At 53.6% G+C, this 25,989-nt stretch overlaps 2 protein-coding genes across 8 annotated transcripts; one reads left to right on the top strand and one right to left on the bottom strand.

Moving 5' to 3' along the window:
• Positions 1 to 8,080: 8,080 nt before the first annotated feature.
• TST (thiosulfate sulfurtransferase) lies at positions 8,081 to 15,797 on the bottom strand. Of its 6 annotated transcripts, XR_009702482.1 has the most exons (4): positions 15,669 to 15,797; positions 14,404 to 15,019; positions 8,904 to 9,022; positions 8,501 to 8,549 (listed from the first exon to the last, which is right to left on the bottom strand). XR_009702482.1 is itself a non-coding variant. In XM_061204395.1 (3 exons), the coding sequence occupies exons 1-3, from the start codon at positions 15,762 to 15,764 to the stop codon at positions 8,251 to 8,253; spliced, it is 1,011 nt and encodes a 336-aa protein (XP_061060378.1). In that variant the 5' UTR covers positions 15,765 to 15,792; the 3' UTR covers positions 8,081 to 8,250. The 6 variants fall into 6 exon arrangements, 5 of the variants coding, with proteins under 5 accessions (XP_061060378.1, XP_061060379.1, XP_061060380.1 ...); XM_061204395.1 differs by lacking the exon at positions 8,904 to 9,022 and having other exon boundaries at positions 8,081 to 8,549; positions 15,669 to 15,792; XM_061204396.1 differs by lacking the exon at positions 8,904 to 9,022 and having other exon boundaries at positions 8,081 to 8,549; positions 15,451 to 15,694.
• A 127-nt stretch (positions 15,798 to 15,924) lies between these two features.
• MPST (mercaptopyruvate sulfurtransferase) lies at positions 15,925 to 23,200 on the top strand. Of its 2 annotated transcripts, none has more exons than XM_061205319.1 (3): positions 15,925 to 16,047; positions 19,751 to 20,372; positions 22,613 to 23,200. In XM_061205319.1, exons 2-3 carry the CDS (start codon positions 19,778 to 19,780, stop codon positions 22,909 to 22,911), a joined length of 894 nt encoding a protein of 297 aa, XP_061061302.1. In that variant the 5' UTR covers positions 15,925 to 16,047; positions 19,751 to 19,777; the 3' UTR covers positions 22,912 to 23,200. The 2 variants fall into 2 exon arrangements, with proteins under 2 accessions (XP_061061302.1, XP_061061301.1); XM_061205318.1 differs by lacking the exon at positions 15,925 to 16,047 and adding an exon at positions 16,054 to 16,143.
• The last annotated feature ends 2,789 nt before the right edge of the window (positions 23,201 to 25,989 follow it).

Here is a 25,989-nt window from a genome sequence, read left to right as displayed (position 1 = left end):
GGAGGGGCATTGCCCCAAGCCCCCCATCCTGGTGACTGTTTGCCTCTCTGCAAATAGGATTTTACCCATTCTTTTACCAGCTGGTCATTCAAGGAACGGAACCAGCTTGGCCAATGTGGAGGAGAGCCAAGAGCAGGAACCGACTCTGGGATAATCTCAGCCTTTCCTCCAAAGAACAGGCCTTTGGGTCAAATTAGAGTGTCAGTTCTGGCATCTTCAAAAGCCTCTGCAGCTTTCAAGTTTGGGTTCCTTTTTCCTAGGTGATCTTTTTCTTATTCATATTCTCTTATTTTATTGCATGTGTTTTTTAAAAGCTTCTGTGAATTTTGTAATACAACTAGGATAAAACAATTCATTGTATAATTGGATAAGGAAAGCATAGAAGCAGCAAGTCAGAGCTGGAAGGGATCTTAGAGATTAGCTAATGCAGTCCCTTTGTTTTATTTATTTATTTTTAAAATTTATTTATCTATTTTATTTTTGGCTGCATTGGGTCTTTGTTGCTGCGCAAGGGCTTTCTCTAGTTGCAGCAAGCGGGGGCTACTCTTCGTTGCAGTGCGTAGGCTTCTCATTGTGGTGGCTTCTCTTGTTGCAGAGCAAGGGCTCTAGGCACGCGGGCTTCAGTAGTTGTGGTGCGGGGGCTCAGTAGTTGTGGCGTGTGGGCTTAGTTGCTCCGCGACATGTGTGATCTTCCTGGACCAGGGCTCGAACCCGTGTCCCCTGCATTGGCAGGCGGATTCTTAATCACTGCGCCACCAGGGAAACCCCAGTCCCTTCATTTTACAGGTAAAGAAACTGAGGTCCCAGGGAGAAGGAGTGACTTGTCTGAGGTCACCCAGCAAGTTGGTCTGCTGGTAAACTCAGAGCAGGTTAAGAATCAGATGAATTTTGAAAAATCACCAGGCAAAACAACCCATTAATTCTGACTTGTTTGGTGATTGTGCAGCTTCTGATATGACTTTTCATGATCCTTATCCTCCTGGTATTCATACACTATGTTCCCCGCCTAACACTTGAGTGTGGGCTGGACCTAGTGACTTGCTTCTGATCAAAAGAATATGACAAAAGTGAGAGGATGTCACATCCAGGATTAGGTTAGTGACTTCTGTCTTGTTCACACTCTTTCTCTGGCTCTCCTTGCCTTGTTCGCTCTGATGGAAGCAGTACCATGTTTTGAGCTGCCCTACAAAGAGACTCATGTGGCAAGAACTGAGGGTGGCCTTTGGCCAAAGCTAGTAAGGAACAGAGACCCTTATTCCAATACTCCTCAAAGAACTGAATGAGGGACTTCCCTGGTGGCGCAGTGGTTAAGAATCTGCCTGCCAATGCAGGGGACACGGATTCGAGCCCTGGTCCGGGAAGATCCCACATGCCATGGAGCAACTAAGCCCGTGCGCCACAATGACTGAGCCTGCACTCTACAGCCCGCGAGCCACAACTACTGAGGCCCGCGCACCTAGAGCCCGTGCTCCGCAACAAGAGAAGCCACCGCAATGAGAAGCCCGCGCACTGTAATGAAGAGTAACCCCTGCTCGCTGCAACTAGAGAAAGCCTGCACACAGCAACGAAGACCCAATGCAGCCAATAAATAAATAAATAAATGAATAAAAATTAAAAAAAAAAAAAACTGAATGAATCCTACCACCTGAATGGTTCCTCCCCAGTTGAACCTTGATATAAGAATACAGCCCACCTGACACATTAATTGTAGCCTATGGTAGACCCTGAGCCAGAGGACCTAGTCAAGCCACACCCAGGATCCTGATCCATAGAAACTGTGAGATAATAAATTTGTATATTTTTTTAAGCATACCATTTTAAGCCACTAAGCTTTGTGGTGATTTTTTTAAATGCAGCAATAGATAATATGTATTTTGGTGCCAAGAGTGGGATGCTGCTGTAACAAACACCTAAAAATGTGGGAGTGGCTTTGGAACCAAGCAGTCGGTGGAGCCTGGAAGGATTTTGAGCAACATGATAGAAAAAGCCTAAATTGCCTTAAACAGACTACTAGTAGAAGTCTGGTCTTAGAGGATGCTGCCAGTGAAGGCACAAAAGGAAGTGAGGAAGATGTTCTTAGATCCTGGAGGAGGACTGGTCCCTGTTATGTAGTGGCAGAAACAAGTGACCCTGTCATCAGCAGTTATGTGGAAAGCAGAATAAGTGACTAATGAACTGGGTGATCCAGTGAAGAAGATTTCCAAGCAAAGTATTGAAGGTGCCTCCTGGTTTCTTCTTGATGCTTGTAGTGAAATGTGAGAAGAGAGAGAGAAATTTGAAGGAAGGACTGTTAAATAAAAATGAGGCAGGACTTAGTCATTTTGGAAATTCTCATCCTCTCCAGATGTCAAAAGATGCTAAAATTAAGAAATAGCTTCAGAGGACTGTTGGTAAAATGTAGCCAAGGCTGTGACTGTTTGTTATATCCTTAGAAAGATGAAAGATCAGAGTATTATTCAGTCCCACAAAAGGCCCTTTAAAGAGATAAGGACATGCCTCACAAATCCTCTTAATGAAACAATAGGGCCTCTCAGAAGCTTAAGGATGCTATCCTTCAACAGAAGCCCCAGTGGAAAAGAATGTGACTTTTGTCTAATGGAGAGAATCCCTATAAGGTTCACAGCTTTTGAGAAAAGTATGTTGGTGAAAATACTGCCAGCATGGAGTGAAAGGGACAGAGATAGTACAAAAGGAAAAGAGATCAGTGAACTCCCAAATTCTACTGGCAGAAAGCAGTCTGAGAAAACTACTCAGCTACAAACATGTGCTCCCTTAAAAAAAAAAGAAAGAAAGAAAGAAAAAAAAGAAGATATTGTATCAAGTAAAAGCAAGAGTCCATACATATGGCAGAGCAGAGAGCCATGGACAATTATCTCCAAACCTTGAAACCAAATCAAGGAAAGTCCAACATTTGCCTGACTGGATATCAGAATCGCTATGAACCAGTGAATACTTCATGTCTGAATTTTCCTCATTTTTGAACAGGAATGTCTATAGCTCTTATCCTATATCTGCCACACCATTGTACGTTGGGTGTGTTCAGGCAGATAGCTTAGTTTCACAGATCTACTGATAGAGAAGAATGACACTCAAGGAGCCTCATCCACACCTGGACCTGATTTATAGGACCAGATTCTAAAATTGAAGCTGATTCTGTAATAGGATGAGATTTTTGGAGCTCTTGGGAGGGGATGAATGTATTTTGCATGTGGAAAGGATATTTATCATCGGGGGCTAGAGGGTGGACTGAGGTGGGCAGTAACATGGGTCCCAATGACCCCTATTCCTCAGTATTTACACAACTGTGTAATTCCATCACTTTGAGTATGGGCTGAACCTACTGACTTGCTTCTAACCAGTAGAATATGGTGAAAATGATGGGATGCCACTTCCAAGATGAGGTTATAAGATTGTGACTTCTGTCTTGTTCATACTCTCTCTGGCTCTTCTCAGCTCTTCTTGCACTGATGGAGGCAGTTTCTTTGTTGTGAGCTGCCTTCTGGAGAGGCCCACATGGCAAGGAACTGAGGGCCTCTTGCCACCAACTCAAGAGGAACTGAGGCCCTCAGTTCAACAATCTGAGGAACTGAATCCTGGCCATGGAAAGGGTCCTTCTCTAGTTGAGCTTTGAGATGAGACCGAAGCCCTGGCCAATATTTTGAACACAGGCTGTGAGAGACCCTGAGACAGATGGCCCATTGAAGCTAGATCTGTATTCCTGACCCACAGAAACTATGAGATAATGAATGTTGTCTTAAGTCACTAAGTTTGGGGCGATTTGTTATACAGCAGGAGATGACAAATACAGCTCATGTGTTAAGTATTCTCACATCTAGTAGATTAGTCTCTCTTCACAAGGACTCAGTGAGGTGTTTGGAGAAAGTATTAACTCACCCTCTTTCACAATGGGAGAAAATGAGGCTCAGAAAAGAAATAGGATCTCACCCAGGTGGTGCTGAAACCAAGCCCCACTTCTATCTCCTTCAAGTTCTCTTTCTGCTCCTGTCTCCATTCCCCATCCCCAGCCACCCACCTGATGCATCCACAGGAGCTGCCCATCTGCCCCAATAGCACCCTCAGTCCAGAGTGGCCTGGACTGGCTTGAACAGAAGTGTAGACTCACTGTCAGTTTCTGACCTGGAGAGAAAATTCCAAGAGACGTCGGGCAAGGAGGGAGGGAAAGTAGATCCTGTTACGGTCTGAGCATTCCACTCACAAGCAACTCTGAATAGAGAGAAGGAAGATGAAGCCCCATGTCCTGGCAGACCCCTGGCCCACCTCAAGGTCCCTGCCTCACCTCTCCACTCTCTCTCATAATGTCAGAAAACCGTGAACCACCCTGGCGTGTGCTGAAGCCCAGGAGTGCAGATCTGCGCAGCACAACTGCTGCTGGAGACCAGTGGATGGTTGCTGGGGGGCAGCCCCCCACGTCCATTGGAGTTGCCATGGCAACCACTGTACACAGGGCTCTGTTACCTCAGAGGAATGATAGGCCCACCCTGGGGAACAGAGGCCAGGGAGAGCCAGTACTAAGTGGGCAACAGGGGCCTTCAGGTGTTGTTTACTCTCTCATCCGCTAAAAATGTCCCCTGAGTATTCACCACAGGCCAGGTTCCGTGCCAGGCAGAGAGGGCTCAGATGCCATCAAGCGTGAAGGATGTTCTTGGGATTACAAAGCATTAAGTAGAGAGAGTGATTAGTCATTTCTGTGAAATGCCCAGCACATTGCCTGGCACAGAGTGAGGTGTCACCTGTAATTCTAAGCCAACCCCATAAGTGATTCATCAGCAAGTCCTGCAAGATACACCAGACTCAGACCCCTTTACCCACCTCCACATCCTCCCTGGCCCCTGGTAGAAGCCAGCACCACCCCTTGCCTGGGTTAACACATTTGCCTCCTACCTGGTCTCCTTCTTTTTCTCTTGTGCCCTGCATTGATTATCTACTGCTCCATAACAGCATTACCACAGGCTCAGCAGCCTAACATACTTTATCACAGTTTCTGTGAGTCAGGGTCTGGGCATGGCTTAACTGGATTCTCTGCTTTGGAGCCTCAGAAGGCTGCAGTCAAGGTGTTGGCTGGGGCTGTGCTCTCATCTGAGGCTCGACTGGGGAAGGATCTGCTTCCAAGACCATGAGGTTGTTGGCAGGACACAGTTTCTCATGGTTTGTTGGACTGAGGGCCTCAGCCAGAGGCCATCCTCGGTTCCTTGCTATGTGGGCCTCCAACACGTCACTCACTTCATCCAAGCCAGCAAAGGAAAATGCCCAGCACAAGATGGGCATTATAATCTCATGTACTGTAATCACAGAAGTGTCAACTATTATAGACTAAATGTTTGTGTCCCCCCTAAATTCATATGTTGCAGCCCTAACTCCCAATGTGATGGTATTTGGAGGTAGCATCTTTGGGAAGTAATTAGGTTTGGATGAGGTCATGAGGGGTCCCCACGATGGAATTGGTGTCCTTAGAAGAAGAGAAAGAGGGACCAGAGCACTGCTCTCCCCCTCTTCCCCTCTCTCTCTCCAACATGTGAGGACACAATCAATGAGAAGCCAGGAAGAGAGTTCTCACCAGGAACCAAATCCACTGGCACCTTGATTTTGGACTTCTAGCCTCCAGAACTGTGAGAAATAAACCTCTGTTGTTTAAGCCAGCCAGTCCTGTTATAGCAGCTCAAGATAAGACAGCATCCCACACCATTGCTATATTTTGTTGGTTTAAAGCAAGTTGCAGTTTCCACCCACACTCAAGGGAGGGGATTGCACAGGGGGTGGACATCAGGAGGCGGAGATTATGGGGACAACCCTAGAGTCTATCCACCAAGTCTCTTTCCCACCTCAGCAGCCAAGTGATCTTGTTAGAACTTATTGGATCATGTCACCCCTCTAATCAAAACCTTCCAGTAGCTTCCCATCTCAACCAGAGTAAAACCTGTAGTCCTTCCATTGATTTGCAAGGCCCTACCATAGATATCCACCCCCTTCTCTGACCTCATCTCCTCCCCCTCTCCTGGTCACTGCCTTGGCCCCAGCCATGCTGGTCTCCTCAGTTTCTTGAACACACCAAGCCCAGTCCTGCCTCAGGGTCTTTGCACTGGCCATTCCCTTTGCTTCAACTTTCTTTCCCTAGATAGCTACGTGACTTACTTTTCCAACCTCCTTTGGGACTCTGCTCACCTTCCCAGACCACCCTTTAAAAAAAACAAATCTTAACCCACCCCACACTCCCCATTCCCCTTACTCTTTTTTCCCACAGCACTTGTGTCACCATCTTACACCATATATATATATATATATGTACATTTGTTCTTTCCCCCAGGTAGGATGTGAAGCACACATGAGGAGGGAGATTGTGTTCACTGCCATGTCACCAGCACCTGGACCAGTGCCCACCTCACAGTAGGTGCTCAGTAAACATGTTGATGGAATGAGCTCTGGGACTGAAGAAGGAGGAGGGGGAGGAGGGAGAGTCTTCATCCCCTGAGATTGGCTCTTCGGCCCCTAAAGGCTCCAATAAGGGACCTAAAGCTGGTAGGAGAAGGATGGCATGGAGGCAAGAGGGGTCAGCTGTCCAGACTGCCCTAGCCCTCTTCCACTGCAGACCCCATGGGCCCTCAGCCCCCTGCCACTAACCCCACACCCTCAGCAGTAACAGAGCACCTGATGGCCCCAACGTTGGGTTAGGGGCTGGGGTCCATCACTGACAACCTTGGCCCCTGGCCCTACTCCTGCTGTCCAAACTTAACCCAGGAAGATTGGACAGCTGGGATCAGAGAATCCCCATTATGTGGGGCCTGGAATCATCTCGAAGCCCCAAAGGAGGGTTTAGACAGCCTGTTTCCGGGAAACTCCAAATCCATTCACATAGGTCCCAGTCTACCAGGTTACTTTCTTCTCCTGTAGCTTCCTGATTCCTACTGCCAGAGCTCGAAGACCTTCTCCCAGGGGCTGAAGCTGCTTCTCCAGCCCCTCCCCCCATCGCTCCCCAAAGGGTCTTATTCTGATCCAGGAAGGGCACCCAAGGTAGAGACCACCTTCCTTTGGCCTACTTCTTTTTTTTTTTTTTTTTAATTTTATTGGCATACAGTTGATTTACAATGTTTTGTCTTTTTTTCTAATTGAATTTTTATTTTATTTTGGGGTATAGTTGATTTACAATGTGTTAGTTTCAGGTGTACAGCAAAGTGATTCAGTTCTACATATACATATATCCATTCTTTTTCAGATTCTTTTCCCATATAGGTTATTACAGAATGTTGAGTAGAGTTCCCTGTGCTATACAGTAGGTCCTTGTTGATTATCTATTCTACACATAGTAGTGTGTATATGTTCATCTCAAACTCCTAAATTATCCCCCCGCCACCTTCCCCCTTTGGTAACCATAAATTTGTTTTCAAAGACTGTGAGTCTGTTTCTATTTTGTAAATAAGTTCATTTGTATGGTATTTTAGATTCCATATATAAGTGATATATGATATTTGTCTTTGTCTGACTTACTTCACTTAGTATGATAAACTCCAGGTCATCCATGTTGCTGCAAATGGCATTATTTCATGCTTTTTTATGGCTGAGTAATATTCCATTGTATATATGTACCACATCTTCTTTATCCATTCCTCTGTTGATGGACATTTAGGCTGCTTCCGTGTCTTGGCTATTGTAAATAGTGCTGCAGTGAACACTGAGTTGACCTGCTTCTGAGCATCACCTCTTCTGAAAGGCCCCAGGGCTTGTGGGACACCTCTTTGAACACTCATTTCAGGTGAAGACCAGCTGTCTCCCCTCCCACCCCCTCCTCCTAGAGGGCTGGGCCCACAGCAGGAAGGGGTGGTGCGCCGGCTAGCCTAGGTTTCACTCTCTGTCTGGCTTCCTGGTACCCCTTCCAGGAAAAGTCCCAGCGTGCTCCATCCGACAGGCGGCAACAGGCGGCTTCCTTTGTCAAAACTAAATAATAAAGTGGTGTCCCCAGCATGTGGGTGGGTGTGGAGGTTCCCTTCCTCGGTGGATTCTAAGGAATCTGAAGGAGAAGGAAACATGGGGTAAGGATGGAACCAAGGGAGAAACGGGCTCACACAGCTACTCGGAAAGGCCAGGTTTATTCCAGTGTTGTTGGGAAAAGGAGCGCTCTACACATTAACTCTAAAAACTTGTTCATCTCCTTAGCCGATGAGGCATGGACCAGCTGCGGGCCACGCTGGGGTCACTCCACTGGCAGGAGTTGTGGGCGAGGGTAGGAGAGGCCACTGCTCACTCCTTCCCGCCCTTCCCCTGGGACACCCGGGTCTCCGGGGGGGCCCGATGGAACCACTCGAACCAGGAGCCGTCATAGATGGCCACATCGGGCTTGCCGCAGAGGTAGGCAGCCAGGGCGATGTGGCAGGCAGTGACACCCTTTCGGCACGTGGCGATGATGGGCTTTGCGAGGTCCACCTTCTTGGCCTCGAACATGGCACGGAGCTCCTCCGGGCTCTTCTCGAAGCCATCCTCCATCAGGAAGTCCATGAAGGGCATGTTGACTGAGCCTCGGATGTGGCCCGAGTCCAGTCCTGGGCAGGAGTAGAGGACAAAGGGAAGGACAGGGTTAGGAGCGACACAGTGGTTGGGATAAGTGGGGCCTGGAGGTCACAATCAACCGTGGCTATAAGGAGAGGGAGCTTTGCAAATAAAAATAACAGCTTTGCCCTTCTCAGAGCTCAATTTATTCCAGCCCTACCTACATCCAGTGCTCATGACACCACCCCCTACGCCAAAATCTGCCTTGAAGTAGGAATGTCCTACCTGCTTGAGAGGACAGGGAGGAGTCTTGGCTCTACCATCTACTAACCTTTACCTTGGGCAAATTGCTTCACTTCTCTGAACCTCAGTTTTCTCATCTGTAAAATGGGCTCAGTGGTACGTACCTATCTCATAGGGTTGTGGAGAACAGCAAATGGGACGATGACTGCAAATGCTATGGGCTATTGCTGAGAACACGGTGGTGAAGGGGAGACACAGCCCAGGCTCTCAGGGAGGTTACAGTCTAGCAAGGAAGATAGAGGTTAAACACATAACCACATAATTCACTAAATAGAATGTCACTCCATTTTACAGATGAGTACACTGAGGCTTGGCAAAGTGAAAAGGCTAGCCTGAGGCCACACAGAGAGGTAAAGGCAGACCCAGGATTACACCGAGTCCCATGGTTTTCCTGTCAAGCACACAGTGTGGAAAGAGCCTGTGACTTGGTTTTAGACGTAAGTTCAAATCCCAGCTCTGCCACTTACTGGCAAGGTGACCTCAAGCAAGTCACATAACCTCTCTGAGCCTCAGCGTCCCCGTGGGTTAAGTGGGAATGAGCGTTTGCGTGTGTAAGGGCTGTTGTATAGGGTAAAGCACCGACTTACTACAGCTGGCCGAGCCACCCTCAGATGCTGCTGCTTCTCTACCACTTCCCCACCTACGATGGGGGACAGGTGAGAATGGGGGCAGTGTGGTCCCTTCAGGACCTTCCTAGCAGCCCTGAGAGGCTTTGACGGAAGCAGAATGGGGGTCTAGGCTAGCTCCAGGGTCTATTCCAGAACCTTCTCTGCACCCAGTAAGGCCCCCTGCCAAATCTGGCTTCAGAATAGCCAGCATGTGGGGCAAATGGGGCTGGGCCATGGCCAGAGCTGGCGCCACGTGCAGACCCAAGGCCTAAGTCACTCCTTGTCCTCAAGCGCCCTACACCCTGGCAGACTGGGCACTGGGAGTGGGGCCTGAGGAAGGTTGGGGTGTCTCTTTGGGCTCCCCTTCCTCCAAAATTCCCCACTTAACCCAGACTGTGGGGCAGGGCAGGACGAGACTGGGCAGCAGTGGGAGGGAAAGGACCTGACTGGGGGTAATCAGGGCACCAGCGTGCAGCCAGGCATGCCCTGCACGTCTGAGCCTCAGTTCCCCACCTTTGAAATGGGGAGATAACCCCCCCTTCCTCACAGGCTTGTTGGGAAGTCAACTTCTGCAGATAAAAACCCCTAATGACCGTGGGCACCCAGGAGGTGAGCAATCATGCCAGCAAAGTCCCATTCTCCTCACCCCGAGGCCAAAGAGGATTCAAAATTTGCTGGCACGAATCAAGAGTTCCTTTGATTGACTAGATGTCCTGACTTATAAAATTTTTTTTTTAAAGGATTTCCTTTTTTTTTTTTTTTTTAACTTTTTCCTTTTTTTTTGCCTGCGTTGGGTCTTCGTTGCTGCGCACAGGCTTTCTCTAGTTGCTGAGCACAGGCTTTCTCTAGTTGCTGCAAGCGGGGCTACTCTTCGTTGCGGTGCGCGGGCTTCTCATTGCAGTGGCTTCCCTTTGCTGCAGAGCACGGGCTCTAGGCGCGTGGGCTTCAGCAGTTGTGGCACACAGGCTCAGTAGTTGTGGCTCGCGGGCTCTAGAGCGCAGGCTCAGTAGTTGTGGCGCACGGGCTTAGGTGCTCCGCAGCATGTGGGATCTTCCCAGACCAGGGATCGAACCCATGTCCCCTGCATTGGCAGGCAGATTCTTAACCACTGTGCCACCAGGGAAGTCCCCTGACTTATAAAATTATAGTGATTTCTTCCTGTTGTGATTTCACTTTTTGCCTGGAAACTTTGATCTAAGATCAGATGTGTACTAACCCTACCGATGAAGGGCAATTGGTCTGTTGGCTTCAAAGGTGTTCTTTTCCAAGAAACCCAACTTTAAAATGTTTCAAGGAGTTCCCTGGTGGCCTAGTGATTAGGATTCCATGCTTTCACTGCCGGGGCCCAGGTCAATCCTTGGTTGGGGAACTGAAATCCCGCAAAAAAAAAAAAAGTTTCCGTACCCAGGCCATGGGCTGGATTTAAGTGCATTGAAGAGCACAAGTGTTTGTTGAGTCCTGAACGCTGTTTTGTTTCTTTCCACCCATCCCTGATGAAACAGCTTTATTGTTTTCTTCGAATTAATAAAAGGCACCTCTATGAGTAAAGAAGTTGGGGGCAGGGCGTTCTGCCGACTCCAGCCCCCCACACTGGGCCAGCATCGGGGAGGTGGGAGCCTTCCCTTTCTGCCAGAGAAGGCTCAGGGCCTGTCTGAGGAATTTAAATGAGCAGGAACTGGCCGCCTTCATGGGGGGAGGGCTGAGATGAACTTGGCCAGAGAACCTCGGAGAACAGCCAACAGCCGACGAGGGGAAAGGCGCTCGGCACCCAGGGCTCCTCCTGCTCCTCCAAGTCCAGCTTCAGTTGCAGGCTTGTGGCTCTCCCTGGCCCCAGCAGGCGTGCCACCAAGCTCAAAACCTCTGGCACCAGACAATGGGCTATCTCAAGAACTTTATCTTCCTCAATCCTCACAGAGCTGGGGAGAGAGATGAGCCTCCTGGCACAAATGGGGGGCCCAGGCCCAGAGAGGTGAGGTAACTTGCCCCATGACACACAGCACAGGTGTGATGTGCAGTCAGGTGTGCCCAACCCCAAAGCCTGTGTACTTTGACTACCCTGAGCCTTCCTGGAAAGAGTGGCTGAAGCAGGGGAATGGCTGAGATGACCTCTCCTGATGCCTGATCAGAGGTCTGGGACTTGACTTGATGTTCCAGCTTTGGCCAAGGAGATGCTAGTCGAGTTGGTGAGTTAGCATCCCTCAGGTCACTGATAGGTATGGGTTTTCAAGGCCAGTAAAACTTGTGTAGCTCTTCCTTGCTTTCGTCCTAAAGACACTACGGAACCCAGTGCAGGCAGCCCCAGTGGGCGGCCCCCAACCCTGGCGGCTGGGAGGCTGCTCAGCACTCCCCCTAACCCCCACCTCAGTCCCCATCCCTGGGAGGAGACACAGGTAGGAGCCATACAACCCCATGATGCAATATGAAGCAACACCTCGAAGCTATGACCTTTCCCCACCAACCCCAACCCCATCCCCATGTTTGCTTACACAGCAGCGGCCTTGGGAAATAACGCCACTTTGATCCTGCGACTGGGGTCAAGTCTTGGCCTCTGTGTCTGGATAGAGAAGTTTCTGCTCCCTTTCCCCACCTGCAAAGTGGGACCACTTTGAACCCCCGCTTGCCTCCCCTGTCGGGCTGCTGTAGGTACCCGGGGGAGAATGTACATAAAGTGTCCTGCAAATAATAGTATGCATTAAGGAGTCAATATCCTCCCTCTTCACCCTCATGGACCCCCCCACCTGGGGTGGGCGGTGGGGAGGAAAAGAGAATAAGATTTATAAAGACACTGAGCTGGATCAACTCCCACCTCTGTTCTCTCCCTTTCCCCAAGGCTCCTACAAGGTAAGCGGTGTTCCTTTCATTAGGAGGAGGGTTCAGAGGTGAAGGGAACTGCCCGAGGCCACACCAGCATGTAAACTCAGGTCTGTCTGACTCTCACCTTTTGCCCCTTACAAACAGGACTGAAGGCACTGGGGGCACAAAACTGAGGCCAGAGGGGAAGTTACTCACCTGAAAGGGGCAGGAAGTGGCTGTCGGGTTTCTAAGGCCCTGTTTTCCAGCTCCTCTTGGGGGTCATTCCTTCGAGGGACACCCACACTCCCCTGGGTGTTACATCTGGACAGTTGAGCCCACAGGGTGCCTCTGTGATCCCACCACAAGCGGGGGACTGTGAACTCAGCAGAGCCTCATGTGCCCTAATATTCCCCAAATGTCTTGTACGGGAGGCTTTCCAGGCGGCCCGGCCTTTGCACAGTTCCTCACCCTTCTCAAAATACCTTTCCAGCCACTGCTGCATTTAATAAATACACAGCCAGGTGAGTAGGGCTGGCATTACTCTTTTCATTTCATAAGGGAACCCAAAGAGGCCAAGCAATTAACTGATTGAAGTCCCAGCACAAAGGAGGAGCAGGGCTCAAACTGGGGTCCATGATCCCTGGTCTCCAAATGGGAACTGGAGGAGGGGGGAAGCGGGCCACAGAGAGGGGGAGGGACTCTAGAATTCGGGGCTTCCAGGAGGTCTTACCTGCAGCCGCAGGCTTTTCCCCTCTCTGAGCCTCAGTTTCCTCATCTCTAAAATGGGAGTAAGGAGATGGGATCTGGCATCTCTAAACTCTCCCTTTACTCATTCTGTCTGCTTCAGAGCAAGCTGGGGAGCAGCTAGAGAAACAATTCCACGTCTCCTCCCTCCAGCGGCAGCTTAAGTCCCAAGGAGAGAAGGTGCCTTGAACCAAGGCCAGGAGGAGGCTGCAGGAGCTCCGTGCCAGGAGTCTCTGGAAGGTGCTAAACAAACTTGAATCTTCAACTCCAGAACTTCAGAGAGCAAGCTGGGCAGGAAGAACACGGGGCTCGGAGAAAGCCACGATGGGGAGGGCAGAGCCCTGCGCTTTCCACTAACTACCCAAGTGGCCTTGACCTACTCCTTCCTCTGTGCACCACAGCCTCTCTTCTGACTGATGAGGTGACCTTTCAGGCCCTCCAGCTCTAAGAGTGTCGGAAGCAGCTTTCACAGCGCTCTCTCCTCAGAGGCGCAGAAAGGAAGGGATTTTTCAACAAGTTAGTCCAAACGTTGCACAGCAGCTGGATTCCACAGAGGCGCCCTGACTGAGGACAGAGCCGCAGCCCCCTCCAGCCATCCTGAGGACTCAGCCAGCCTGGGCCCCGAGAGGCCCTGAGAGCAGTGAGGTCCTGGCCACCAGAGGTGTCCAGGCAGGGGCTGGAGGGCGCCCAGAAGGGGTGATGGCAAGACCTCTGTGGTCCTCTCTGTTAGGAGTTTCTAGCTAGAACTCAGCATTTCCTCTCCTGAGACTCCCCCCACCTCCAGCAGTGTAGAACCCTCCCCCCCCACACACACCCTTTGTCCAAAGGAGAGAACTCATGAGCCATCTCCCTAAAGATGCCTAGCGGAGGGGCTCCCTGCTGGCCCTGGGAGGTGCGGAGTGGGCAGAATGATGGTGCATCCTGGTTTAGAGCACTGGTTTGAAACTAGGCAGCACTGGGTTCAAATCCTAACTCTGCCACTTAACTGAGCAAGTAACTTAAGGAAGGTCAGGGGGTCCAGGAGAGCTGGAGGGAGGGATGGGGTGCTGGGGAAGAGCATTGTTCTCTAAGAATTTCTGAAGAACTAGAGAGGTCCTGAGGAAGCTTCTGTTCAGCGACGCATGTGTGGCTCACGGACACTTTTGGGCATGTGGTGGAGCTAGTGCCTGGGCATGGATGTGGGTGGATATGTCATCGGTCACCTCTGCTGATGCCACTCCATACAGATGCTAGGTTGCGCCTTAGCATGTGGCTACGGGAACACATGTGTATGTCCTCATGCATCAGAGCTTGAAAAGCCTTTAGGTTGGGCTCTACCCTTTCATTTTACAGATGGAAACACTGAGGCCCGCATGGGGGTACTGAGGGCAAAACCTGGAGAGGGTCTCAGACATCTTACTCCCCATCTCTCCATTGGGCATTGCTCCCCAGGGACCATCCCCTCCACGGGGACACCTACCTACTGCATCTGGCTCCGGCTGCGTGCCCAGGTACCGCCCTTGGGCCCGTGAATCCACCAGCTGGAACCTCTTTGATTCGAGGTTCTCCAGCACCTGCTCGTAGGTCTTGAGCAGGGAGCGGTCCAGTGTGGCTTTGAAGACAGCTGGCTCTGGGCGTGAGGGCTCAGATGTCACCGGGTGGCCCTCCTTCAGCCAGTTCCGGAAGCCACCATTGAGCACGGATACGGTGCGGTGGCCAAACACACGGAACATCCACCAGACCCGCGGCGCATAGAAGCTGCCCAAGTTGTCACCATCGTACACCACCACATGCGTGTCGTTGCTGATGCCCAGGCTGCCCACGTAGTCGGCGAAGCCCGCCTTGCTGGGCAGCATCATCTCGTAGGGCGACGCTCTGTCCCGGCACTCCTCTATGTCAAAGAAGGAGGCGCCGGGCACATGGCGCTCTAGGTATTCCTTGCGGGCCTCGCGGGTGCCCGGCGAGTACCAGGAGGCGTCCAGCACTCGAAGGCCAGGGCCCAGCTTGCCAGCCCGGACGGACTCCGCCAGCCACTTGGTGGAGACCAGCGCCCGGTACAGCACCTGCTGAACCATGGTTTCAGCTCTCCGTATCACCTGGCGCGGGTGGGAACCAGGAAAGAGACCGGCATGAGGACTGTGGGTGCAGTGGGGTGGGGCCTGGGAGGAGGAGCTTTTTGCCCACTGCACTCCCCCACGGGTGTCATGTTTACAGCAATCAGGCAGTGGGGTTAGGTTTGCAGATTCCCTAAGGAAAGCCTGCTTCCGCCGCTCCCTGCGCCCCCCTCCCGCGCAGAAGGGGGTGGGGCAAGCGGGCTCCAGATGGGGGAGCTGGCGGGGAGGGTGTCTGGCCCCAGAAGCTACAATACTCGCCCTCAGGATCCTGCCAGAAAGTGCGGCGAAAAGATGTCCAAGATGGGGGAAGAAGGCATCTTGGGCTTAGAGCCCTCTTTCCTGGGAGGGTAGGGGAGTGGGCGCATGGGGAAGGGTTCGCACACGCCCTCGCCCCAGCCTCTCGTCTAGCAAACCTTCCTGCGGCCTCTCAGCAACCTGGGCTCGCCCGCCTCCTGAATGCCTGAGTCCGGCCCGGTCCAGTGCCCTCTGCCCCAGTTGGGTCCAGGGTTCCCGGGGCACCCCGCCCCGCTCTCGCCACCGGGACCCTCCCCCTGGGTGGCAGGTGGTCCGGTCGGCGGCCCAATCCCGAGCGGCCCGGGCGCCTGCCTCCGCCCCACGCCGCCGCACTCACTCGCCCTCGCCGCCGCCCCGGCGCTCGCCCCTGCCGGCTGGAGAAGTTGGCAGGTTCAAACCCTGAGCCCGCAACTCCCCGGCCGGCCCACACCATCGCGCCGCCGCCCGGGGGTGGATCGCGCGCCGCCCGCCCTGCCCCGCGCCCCCAACGCCGCGCCGCGCCCGCCCCCGGCCACCCCCCGGGCTCGTGGCGCCTCTCGGACCCCCGAGGACGCGCCGGGGGCGCCGGGCGGCGCGGGGGCGGCGCGGAGCGGGGCTGGGCGGCGCGGGCATCCCCCCCCACCACGGCCTGGCCAGTGGAAGGCGCCGGCAGCTGAGGTTCCGAGTGGCCTCGGCGGTGGGCTGTGCCGGAGTCTCCTCCCTTTGGCCGGCCGCAGGTTGGTGGCGGGAGCGGGGGACAGCTGAGAGCGCGGGGAGGGGGCGCTCTGCGCGGGGCCATGTCCGAACCCGGAAGCCGGGAGCCCGAGACTGGGGTAACTGCTGCGGCGCTGCGCTTGCCTTTCTTTAGGGGGAGGTCGATCGTCGGGGTGCGCGGCGCCGGGCTCCCCCGCGGAGCCTGAGGGGCGCAGGGGCCCGCAGTCTCGGAGGGAAGGCACACCCCTGGCTTCACCCTAAGGATGGCTGTCCGCGGCAGCTGGGGGCGGCCCCCAGGGTGGGGTCGGGGTGAGTGGCAGGGGGAGGGGAACCTGGGGGGGGGGCAGGATCACCTGGTGCCAGCAGAGAGGGTAGGAGGGAGGAGGACTAATAAAGCCTGACGGAGAAGCCAGGGAGGCCAGCTGACCCAGAGGCTCCAGGAGGACAAACTGGCAAAGAACTTGCTAGAGTGAAACGAAACTAACATTTGTCAAGGCCTGCTTGGCGAGGCACTTTACTGGGTACTCCCACGGGTGTCACTTACTTCCCACACCAACCCTGCGGAGTAGGCCAGAAACTTTAAATTTAAAGACCGGAGAGAGAGGCCCAGCGAGTTGCCTAGCGGGCTGCGGGGGCATTGAGGCCAGGCTGTTTGTTAATCCCGATCGGAAACCCACCTGGCAGGAGCTGCTTTTGTTTACCTTGCTCATCCCTGAAGCCACAGACTTTTAAAAAAACTGCCTTTGTCCTTAATTTAACGTATTTCATTGTAAATGTATATAATTTAATTTTTAACAGTGGCTGTGTTTAACAACCAGTTGGCCTAATTCCTGAAAATCTAACAACTGGTTCTTGCGAGCTGGCGGGGACACCACTGCCTCTACTCAGCTTTTACATATGGTGTTATACATGCCCGGAATGCTCTTCTCATCCCCCTTTAAAAAATTCTTTTTATTCTGAAACAATTATATTCTCACCGAAAGTTGCAAAAATTCATACTTTGATAAGCGTTTACCCAGGGAATCCTCTGAGCTTTGTGCTTTGCAGTCAAGGGGGAGAGGGTGCCAGGAAGGACGAGACTGGGGAAGGCCTTGCAGAATGCCCAGTCTGACTGGAGCCCTCTTATTCCAGGGCCCACCCCAGATGGCAGCCTGGGACTCACCCTTCCCCTAGCACAGTTGTGTACACTCTGGAGATGGGCCTGGGGCTGTCCTGCTTGTCTTGGGGTCCTCGACTCCCAGAGCAGTCCCACCTACAGCCATCCAGGCCTGCCAAGTGCATGGGGACCTGGTCCACACCCTTCAGTGACACACACAGCCTGCTCTTCCGGAACCTCCTCTACCTCCCACGGTCCTTTCTGAGAACTGCCAATCCAGCATAGGGGGCAGTGTGTGTGTAGAGAACTGCCAATCCAGCATAGGGGGCAGTGTGTGTGTGTGTGTGTGTGTGTGTGTGTGTGTGTGTGGCAGGATGACCTCAGACCTCTGAAGTCCCACTCAATCCTGAAACTCTAAGATTCTAGACTTGCTGCTGATGGTTCAAAGCCCACCTATGAAGTAACTTTGAAGAAATAATGGGATTTTTATGAAGCTGTTTTTAATGATGATTAAAACCAGCCATATGCAGGGCATTATGGTGGCGCCTCAACGTTCATTATTTAACCTTCACTGTAAGAGGTGAAGGTTGGAAGCTCCACTATAAGAAATGGAAATGGCGCAGGGACCCTCACATGCCCGCTTTCACACTCCTAGTTAAGCAGGGGAGTGGGATTTGCACTGATTTGGAGGGGCTCTGGCTCCAAAATCAGGGTTCTTTCCATTCTAAATGGATCCTTAGGGAAAACACCAAGGAGCCTCAAGAATGGGGAGGGGGCAGGGGCCGCTGTGGTTCACAATGGGGTCTTCAAGTAGGGGCCCGCTGTATCCCCCAAAATTATCTAGCTGCGGCGGAATCCATAGGCACTGGGATCGCCCCTTAGCCAAAGCCTCTTTGGCAGCCTCACGCTGAAGGTCAAACTGTGCTTTCCAGTTTGAGCGCATCAAATCAGTTTGGACTTCCCCCTCCTCCCACCTTCCCCAGCCTTCCCACCCCAGGCTGAGCTAGAGGCCCCCCTGTGCTCCCACTGAACTCCAGAAATTCTGCAATTACGTTGTCTCTTGAGCAGGCCTGTGGCTGCCTTAACTCCCAGGGCCGGACAAAGGCAAGAGTTTCTCAGTGTCCAGCATAGGGCCTGGCCACGTGGAAAACATGGTTCCTAAAAGCCAGGCTGCAGCGAGACTGCAGGAGGGCGCTGGACACCAGGTAATCCCGCCGTGGACTCCTTAGGCTCTGGTCGTCGTTGACCCGGGGCTGGGGAAGAAGTCTAGCCTGAGAAGTTGCAACCTGGCTGCAAATCCTGAGGCTGCCCCTGACCAGCTCTGTGACCGAGGGCAAGGCATTTATATCTCTAGCCACCAGTGGTCTTATTCAGAAGGAGGCAACCCCACATAGTCACTACTGAAGGCTGTGGTGCTCGTTAGTATATGGCCCACAGGGGCACTCCACAACACGCTCTGTTCTCTGCCCACCCCCTTCCCCTTGGCGGCAGGGCTGCCTGGTATGAATGCAAGGTTGCGCCCTGCAGGGGGGGTGCACAGCTGGGGGGTGAGTGGAGCTGACCTGCAGCTCACACTCCACTCACCCAGCCCCGTGCCCTGGTGAGGCTCTGCCTCTGCCTGGCTGAAGGGGCACCTTTCTCTACCCTGCCCAAAGGCACCTAATGGACAGGGCGGACGGTGGGCGGGGTGGGGGGGTGGGGGGAGGGGCTTGCCTAGGCGCTCTGCACCTTTGGAGCATCTCTGGAGCATCTCTGGAGCATCTCTGCCCTGGAAGGCCGTGAGTTGACTTGTCATGGTGCGCTGGTGAACTGCTGTACTCTGAGCTACTGGCCCGCAAGGGAGAGGAGGTGGGGAGGGAGTGAGGCCCTAAGTCACTATTTCCAGAGAGGAAACTCCAGGGGCAGAACCTGACCTTGCTGGACTGCCTGGTGTGAAGCCTGGCACCACCACTACTTCTTAGCTGTTGACCTTGGTCAAGTTAGTGCACGTCTGTGAACTTCAGTGTCCCCTCTGTGAAACAGTGAGGAGAAAAGCAACCTTCTCGAGGCTACTCATGCAGCAAATAATTGAGAGCCTACCCTGTGTCCTGCAGCGGTGTAAGGTGTGAGAATTAAAGGGCACATAGGGAGGACTCAGTAAATTCCAGCTGCTATTCCTCTGAGGCTGCTTATATAAATGATTGATGAATGAGTGAATTCCACCAGGGACCTTGGTTGATTGCAAGCAAAGCTGAGCTACATCTTAGGGAGGGACTTTGCCCCTACTTGCCTGAAAGTGCCAGCGGGGCCTTCCCCTGCTTGGGCCCTCTCCCTATCCACCCCGCAGCAAGTACCTGTGAGGGCCCCCCGCCTGGCCCCCTCCAAGGGGTCATGGTCATTTGGTCACTGCTCTGTGTATATATCCAAGGCTTAGCAGGAAAACGGAGGGGAGGTCCTGGTGACCGACGTCTGCTTCTGGGTTCGCCACGGCTGGTTTTCTGCGTTCCCTGGACTCTGACCTCCCTGGGCTCCACCGCCCCTTCCGGCCCTGGCCCCAGCCCCGCCCCAGTCCCAGCGGCACAGGCGTTTCCCACCCCCGGCCCCGCCGGCCTCTTCCTCGATAACCTCCTGACATCTTCCTTGTCGCCCAGGCCTGCAGCCCCAGTGTCGCCGCCGCCATGGCCTCGCAGCAGCTCTTCCGCGCGCTCGTGTCGGCGCAGTGGGTGGCCGAAGCGCTCCGGGCCCCGCGGGCCGGGCAGCCCCTGCAGCTGCTCGACGCCTCCTGGTACCTGCCCAAGCTGGGCCGCGACGCGCACCGCGAGTTCGAGGAGCGCCACATCCCGGGCGCCGCCTTCTTTGACATCGACCAGTGCAGCGACCGCACGTCGCCCTACGACCACATGCTGCCCAGGGCTGCGCACTTCGCCGAGTACGCGGGCCGCCTGGGCGTGAGCGCCTCTACCCACGTCGTGGTCTACGACGCCAGCGATCAGGGCCTCTACGCGGCGCCGCGCGTCTGGTGGATGTTCCGCGCCTTCGGCCACCGCACCGTGTCGCTTCTCGACGGCGGCCTCCGCAACTGGTTGCGCCAGGGCCTCCCGCTGAGCGCGGGCAAGAGCCGCCCGGAGCCCGCAGAGTTCCACGCGGTGCTGGACCCCGCCTACGTCAAGACGTACGAGGACATCAAGGAGAACCTCGAATCCCGGCGCTTCCAGGTGGTGGACGCCCGCGCCGCTGGCCGCTTCCGGGGCACCGAGCCCGAGCCCCGAGAAGGTAACCGATGTGCGAGGAGCCCGGGAGGTCCCTGGGGTGCGGGGTCAGGCGCACCCTGGGCACTGCCCTCGCCTCGCCCTTGCCTTTAAAGGCCACCGCATGGGGTGGGGGCCGAGAATTGGTTTCTAGTCGCCTCACTGGCTTTATTCTAAAGTGGGGGCAATAATACTTGTTCCACCTCCACCCCAAACTAGTTGGGAACCCAGGGGGCTCAGTATAAGTGTGAGAACCCACACAGCCCCACCCCAGTACTATGGATGTAGGGGTCACTGCCAAATAGGAGGGGTGGGCAGGCCCAGTTGGGGAAGAGCCCCAAAGAGAGGGGGCTTGATCAGGTCTAGGACCATCTCTGAGGAGGATGAAGCCGGGGAAGAGGAGTCTGGCGTGGAGAGTGAAAGGCCCTCAGAGGGACCAAAGTCTTGCAGAGGGCAGGATAGGGGGGCGCTAAGTAGAGAGGGAGGTAGCTGCCCCAGGTTGGAGCGGAAACTGAATAGAGTGTGGCTGCCCGCCTGGGTTGGGGCAGGGCCTTCTGCCCGTGGGCTGGGTTCCCCGGACAAGGAGCAGAGGTGGGGAGGGGTCCCCACAACGCAGGTGGGTCAGTGGCCACTTTGGTGTGAGCTTTTTAATGATGGGTACCACAAGATGGGTACTGTTATCATACCGAAGGGGAAATGGAACCTTAGAGTGGCTACCTTGCCCCAGATCTCAGGAAGCAGCCAGGCATTGAACTCCAGTACCTTTAACTGCAGTGAACAGCCAGTAATCCCCCAGCCATTTGTCTCGTGTCTGCTTCGAGGAGGGTGCAAGGATCTTGCCATTTCCTCTGGGAAGCTCTCCCTGAAGGGCATCCCCCGTTCCCCTGCATCAGGGTTGGATGGAGCTTCTGTTTTGTTTCTAGAGTAGCTTGGGTTCACCCTGTCCTAGCACCGTTTGGGGTGACCTGAGGGCAAGGACCATCCATGCTCCCAGCACATCCTGAAGACTAACCCAGTAGCTGGACGCAGTCGATACCCCAGAGACGTTTGGTGATTTCACAAGGTCCCTGCTACACGGAACCCTGCAGAGCTGTTGACATAAGGTCAAACGGCAGGAAACTGCTGATAGCCAACCATTCTTTTTTTTTAAACATCTTTATTGGAGTATAATTGCTTTACAATGGTGTGTTAGTTTCTGCTTTATAACAAAGTGAATCAGCTATACATATACATATATCCCCATATCTCTTCCCTCTGGCCTCTCCCTCCCTCCCACCCTCCCTATCCCACCCCTCTAGGTGGTCACAAAGCACCGAGCTGATCTCCCTGTGCTATGCTAGCCAACCATTTTTGAACCTACATCGGTGGCAGTTTAAGATGGTTCAGCCTAATAGGGATGCTGCCTTGAACCTGTGGGGCACTTCAGCTCAGCCCCCTGGGTGGTGGAGCAACATAGGGCAGCGAGCCAGAGCCACACCTGGCTTCAGAGCCCTGCCCCACGTTGCACCGGCTGTGTGACATCTGGCAGGTCACCTAATTTCTGAACTGCAGCTTCTGCATGTCAAAGTCAGGGCAGAACACAGAGCTTAAAGGATGCAGTGAGGGTCAAATGAGAGCAAGTGTGTAAAGCACTTAGCTCCATGTTTACACACACAGGATGCACTCAAGAAACGGGAAGTGATAAAATTAACATGTGCTTCCCTGGCTGTGGCTCTTTACAGGGGTGCTTAATGCTTACCTCAAGCGTGCTTGCTCATTCGTAAAATGGGAGGTAACAGTAAACACCCAGCAGGCCTGTTGTCAAGGTGGCTGAGCTGATTTGGGTACAGGCTCCATCTAAATCAGTGGAGAATATCACCGTCCCCATCGTCCCCACTCCGCAGCCTCAGACCTGGCCAAGCGCGCCTCTAATCTGCCACATCGGTCCGGCAGGGAGGGGAAGCGTGCTTTGCTTGGTGGGGTTCGAGGTATGGGGACAGCCCTCCTCTGACAGTAGCCACCCTGGGTTGAGAGCTGAGGCCTGGGTTCAAATTCCAGGCAGCAGTTTGCTAGATGCGTGACTTTGGACAGTTGCGAACTTCAGCATCTCCGCCTGTAAAACGGGGATTCCTCTAAACAGTGCCCGGGTTTCCTGGCGGTGAGGACTGCATGAGACCATGCTTATAGAGGGTTTAGCGCCGTGGCTGCATGGAAGGCTCTCAGTACTGCAGGGGCCATTCATACTGCCCTTGTATTTGTTCCCTGCATCTTGCTCTCCCGCTGCAGGCATCGAACCCGGCCACATCCCCGCCACTATCAACATCCCCTTCACGGAATTCCTGACCAAGGAGGGCTTGGAGAAGAGCCCCGAGGAGATCCGCCTCCTCTTCCAGGACAAGAAGGTGGACCTGTCCCAGCCCCTGGTGGCCACGTGCGGCTCCGGCGTCACAGCCTGTCATGTGGCACTGGGGGCCTACCTCTGCGGCAAGCCCGATGTGCCCCTCTATGACGGCTCCTGGGTGGAGTGGTACATGCGCGCCCAGCCTGAAGATGTCATCTCCGAGGGCCGGGGGAAGACCCACTGAGGCTTGGCGGGACACAGGAAGCTCGGGTGACACCCAGCCACCAGCAGTGCCCAGCCTGGTGGTTCTGACTCTGCTTTGACCAGTATAGGGTTTCTTCCTCCAACCCAGGTGGCGCATAGGGTGACATCCCAGAGGCCAGCAATTCCGCTGCCTCGAGGGCTCTCGGTGGAGGCAGCAAAGAAGGTGGTGGCAGGAGCAGGGGGAGGGGAGCTGCCCACGTGGTGCTGAGCTGGAGCCCCACCTCCCCTCTGTTGAGGAAATAAAACAGTCAAGTGCTAAATCCTTCTAACTGAGGCTGCCTCAGCTTTCCTCGGCTCCTTGGCCAGTGGTTCCAACATGCCCAGCGAGGGAGCTTCGTGGAGCCGGAGGGTCTTGAGGACGCTGTCCCTGCCTTCTGAGCGGTGCTGGGGTCCCAGAGCCCTTCCAGTCCTGTGACTGAATGTCTCCCAGCGAACTGTCTTCTACTTCTACTTGTATGGCTGGGGTCTCCCTTCTGGCTTCTGGGCTATTTAAGGTGAATCTGCTGTGCTCTGTCTAGAATCACACCCAAACCCCCCACTGCAGGTAAGCCATACATCTCATTTCAAGACAGAGATGGTTCCAGAACTTAATGGGAAGCTATCCCACGCTGTGGAGTACTGTGTCAGCCCAGCCAGGATGTTCTGGAGAAGGGCAGAGTTTAGCCAAATTGGAGGAGAATCTAGCTCTCGACTCTGAGAGTCACACTTGGAGGCTAACCTCTGGGAGCTACCTGGGGGCGGGCAATCTGGGGGTTTGATCCTTTCTGCTCAAGGAGAACCCTTCCCCCAAGGCTTCCCCAGTAGGGGCTCTGTTCTCCTCCCTCTGCGTTTGTCTTTGTGCAGAGGTAGACATGGGTGTCTGAGAAGGCCCCAGGCTCCCCCTGTCAGAACCTGGGTTACCCCTCCCCATCTTCCAGCTCCTGGAGCACCTCTTGGTAGCAAAGGGCCAGGTGTCAGCCAGTACTGGGGGGAACCCTAGAAGGAAAAAAAACCAGAGGGGGCAGTGACTTACCCAAGGTCACGTGATATGTTCACAACAGAGCTGGAACCAGACCCAGATTTCTCAGAATTGACTCTTTCTCACCTGCAGTCCCCATCACATTTTCTCTGAGGCTGAGTTTTGTCTCCCAAGACCACAGGATTTGTGGGGGACCAACAGGACAGAATCCTGGTTTTCTGAATAAGAGGTCTAAAGTAGGCCCCACCTCTCTGAGCCTCAGCTTTCTTATCTATAAAATGGGAATAATACGTACTTCAGAAGAAGGGATTTCAGACAAGGACTTGGCCAAGAGCCCCGTGCTGAGCCCCATCTTTCCAGCTCAGGGTTTCTCAACCTCAGGACGACTGACATTTGGACTGGATCATTCTTTGTTGTTGTAGGGACTGTCCTGTGCATTGGAGGATGTTTAGCAGCGTTTCTGGCCTCTACCCACTAGATGCCAGCAGCACCAACCAGTTGTGAGAACCAAAAATGTCTCCAGATATGACCAGATATCCCCCGAGAGGCAAAAATCACCCCCCAGTTAAGCACCAATGCTGTAGGAGCAGTGGCCACACTTGACCACAGCAGTCAGGACCAGTGTAGACAGGGATCCCCACGTGGAGGGGACCCCTGTCTGCCCATCATAAACCCCTTCCCCTGGGGGCTGAATTTAACAGTTTAGAAACTTCCTTCCTTTCGCGCTGGTTTCAGACAGACCTCATTTTCTCTGCTGGAAATGTCTCTGCCTCTTCGAGGAGCTTGGTTTGTCAGCAAACACATGTGAGGCTCTGCTCTGGCTTCTGGCTCTGTTGCCCCATGCAAGGCTGCCTGACTTTGGACACATGGCTGAGCCTCTTTGAGCCTCAGTTTCTTCACCTTTAAAATGGGAGTAATCGTACCTTCCTTGAGCAATATGGGGGTGTTCAGTGAGAGAATCCATAGAAACTGTTTAGCTTGGTGGCAGGCACAGAGTCAATATCAAGTGTTCTTGTTATTTTTTAAAGGGCTTTTACTTATTCATCATGTTCAGTGCCTCCTGTACCTCCAGCATTGTGGCGGGGGGCGGGGGGGTGGGTGCAGAGGTCGGGGCGGGGAACGTGAGTATGAGAATTGTGTCCCTGCCCTGGAAAAGCCTCCCAGCCAGGAAGGAGAAACTGGCCCGTGGTATATTTTTAGAGAGAAATAGCGAAATGATCTATTTTACAACAGACTCAGAGATGTTGAGTGATTTGCTTAAGGGCACACAGCTATTTTGAGAGAGGAGCCTAACTGGAGTTAGAATTCTCAGGGTAGGAGCCTCTCCAGTGGGTTAGGAAAACCTGAGTTGGTTTTCCCAGTTTCAGGATCAAGGGGAGAAGGGAGTGGAACTCAGGGTTTGGAAACACACATGGCAAACTCGTGGAACGTGGCCAAGTGTCCCCGGCTCCACAAGGAGACACCTTGAGCTGAGTCGTGAGATTTAAGCGAGGAGATTTGGTTAGGTTCCCACCCCCCTCCCCAGACCCACCATCCCTACCCTGTTAGCAAGGAACCCCGGCTGATTTGAGCTGGGGCTTTTTCCTCCTGGGAAGGTTCTCCATGGATCTGGACAGGTTCAGAAGCGGGAGAAGGGAGATGGAGGCGTGCCTTTCTAGGTTTCTCGGAGCTGTGGTTGGTTTAACTTTGCAGGAGTTGGCTAGGAAAGACCCAGGGCCGCCCTGAGCCCTGCCCTGCCTCCTGCATGTCTGAACTCCCAGAATAATTAATTAACCACTCCCTGCAGAGTCCAGGCCTCTGCCAGCGCCTGTCCCACCCGCCCCCTGTGTTCCAGGCAGGAACTTGCAACATCAGACAACGGGGATGATGAAATTTTTGTCTACTTGGCAAATATTTGCCGAGCACCCCCTCTGTGTCAGGAACAGTTGGAAGATTGCCAGCCTTGTCTCACCAGCTGCACTGGATTGTGTCCACTCCCTGGCTCGTTGCCTCCAGGGATCATGGCCTGAAGAAGCCCCTACCACACGCAGTGGGCTGAACAACAAAGCGATGTGCTTATTTGCTCCTGGCACTTCTCGAGGCCCCAGAAGGTCTGCCTTC

This window comes from Eubalaena glacialis, chromosome 11 (genome assembly GCF_028564815.1).
Source record: "Eubalaena glacialis isolate mEubGla1 chromosome 11, mEubGla1.1.hap2.+ XY, whole genome shotgun sequence".
Taxonomy (NCBI): domain Eukaryota; kingdom Metazoa; phylum Chordata; class Mammalia; order Artiodactyla; family Balaenidae; genus Eubalaena; species Eubalaena glacialis.
Note: the sequence above shows the minus strand (reverse complement) of the source record. Positions and strands in the feature narration are given on the sequence as shown.

Coding starts and splice junctions, on each gene's coding strand:
- TST (XM_061204395.1), bottom strand. CDS start 15,764: ATGGTGTGGGCCGGCCGGGGAGTTGCGGGCTCAGGGTTTGAACCTGCC. Junction 15,020..15,668: donor CGGGGCGGCGGCGAGGGCGA/GTGAGTGCGGCG, acceptor CACCCGCGCCAG/GTGATACGGAGAGCTGAAAC. Junction 8,550..14,403: donor GCCGGAGCCAGATGCAGTAG/GTAGGTGTCCCC, acceptor ACTCCTGCCCAG/GACTGGACTCGGGCCACATC.
- MPST (XM_061205318.1), top strand. CDS start 16,108: ATGTCCGAACCCGGAAGCCGGGAGCCCGAGACTGGG. Junction 16,144..19,750: donor GCCGGGAGCCCGAGACTGGG/GTAACTGCTGCG, acceptor CTTGTCGCCCAG/GCCTGCAGCCCCAGTGTCGC. Junction 20,373..22,612: donor CGAGCCCGAGCCCCGAGAAG/GTAACCGATGTG, acceptor CTCCCGCTGCAG/GCATCGAACCCGGCCACATC.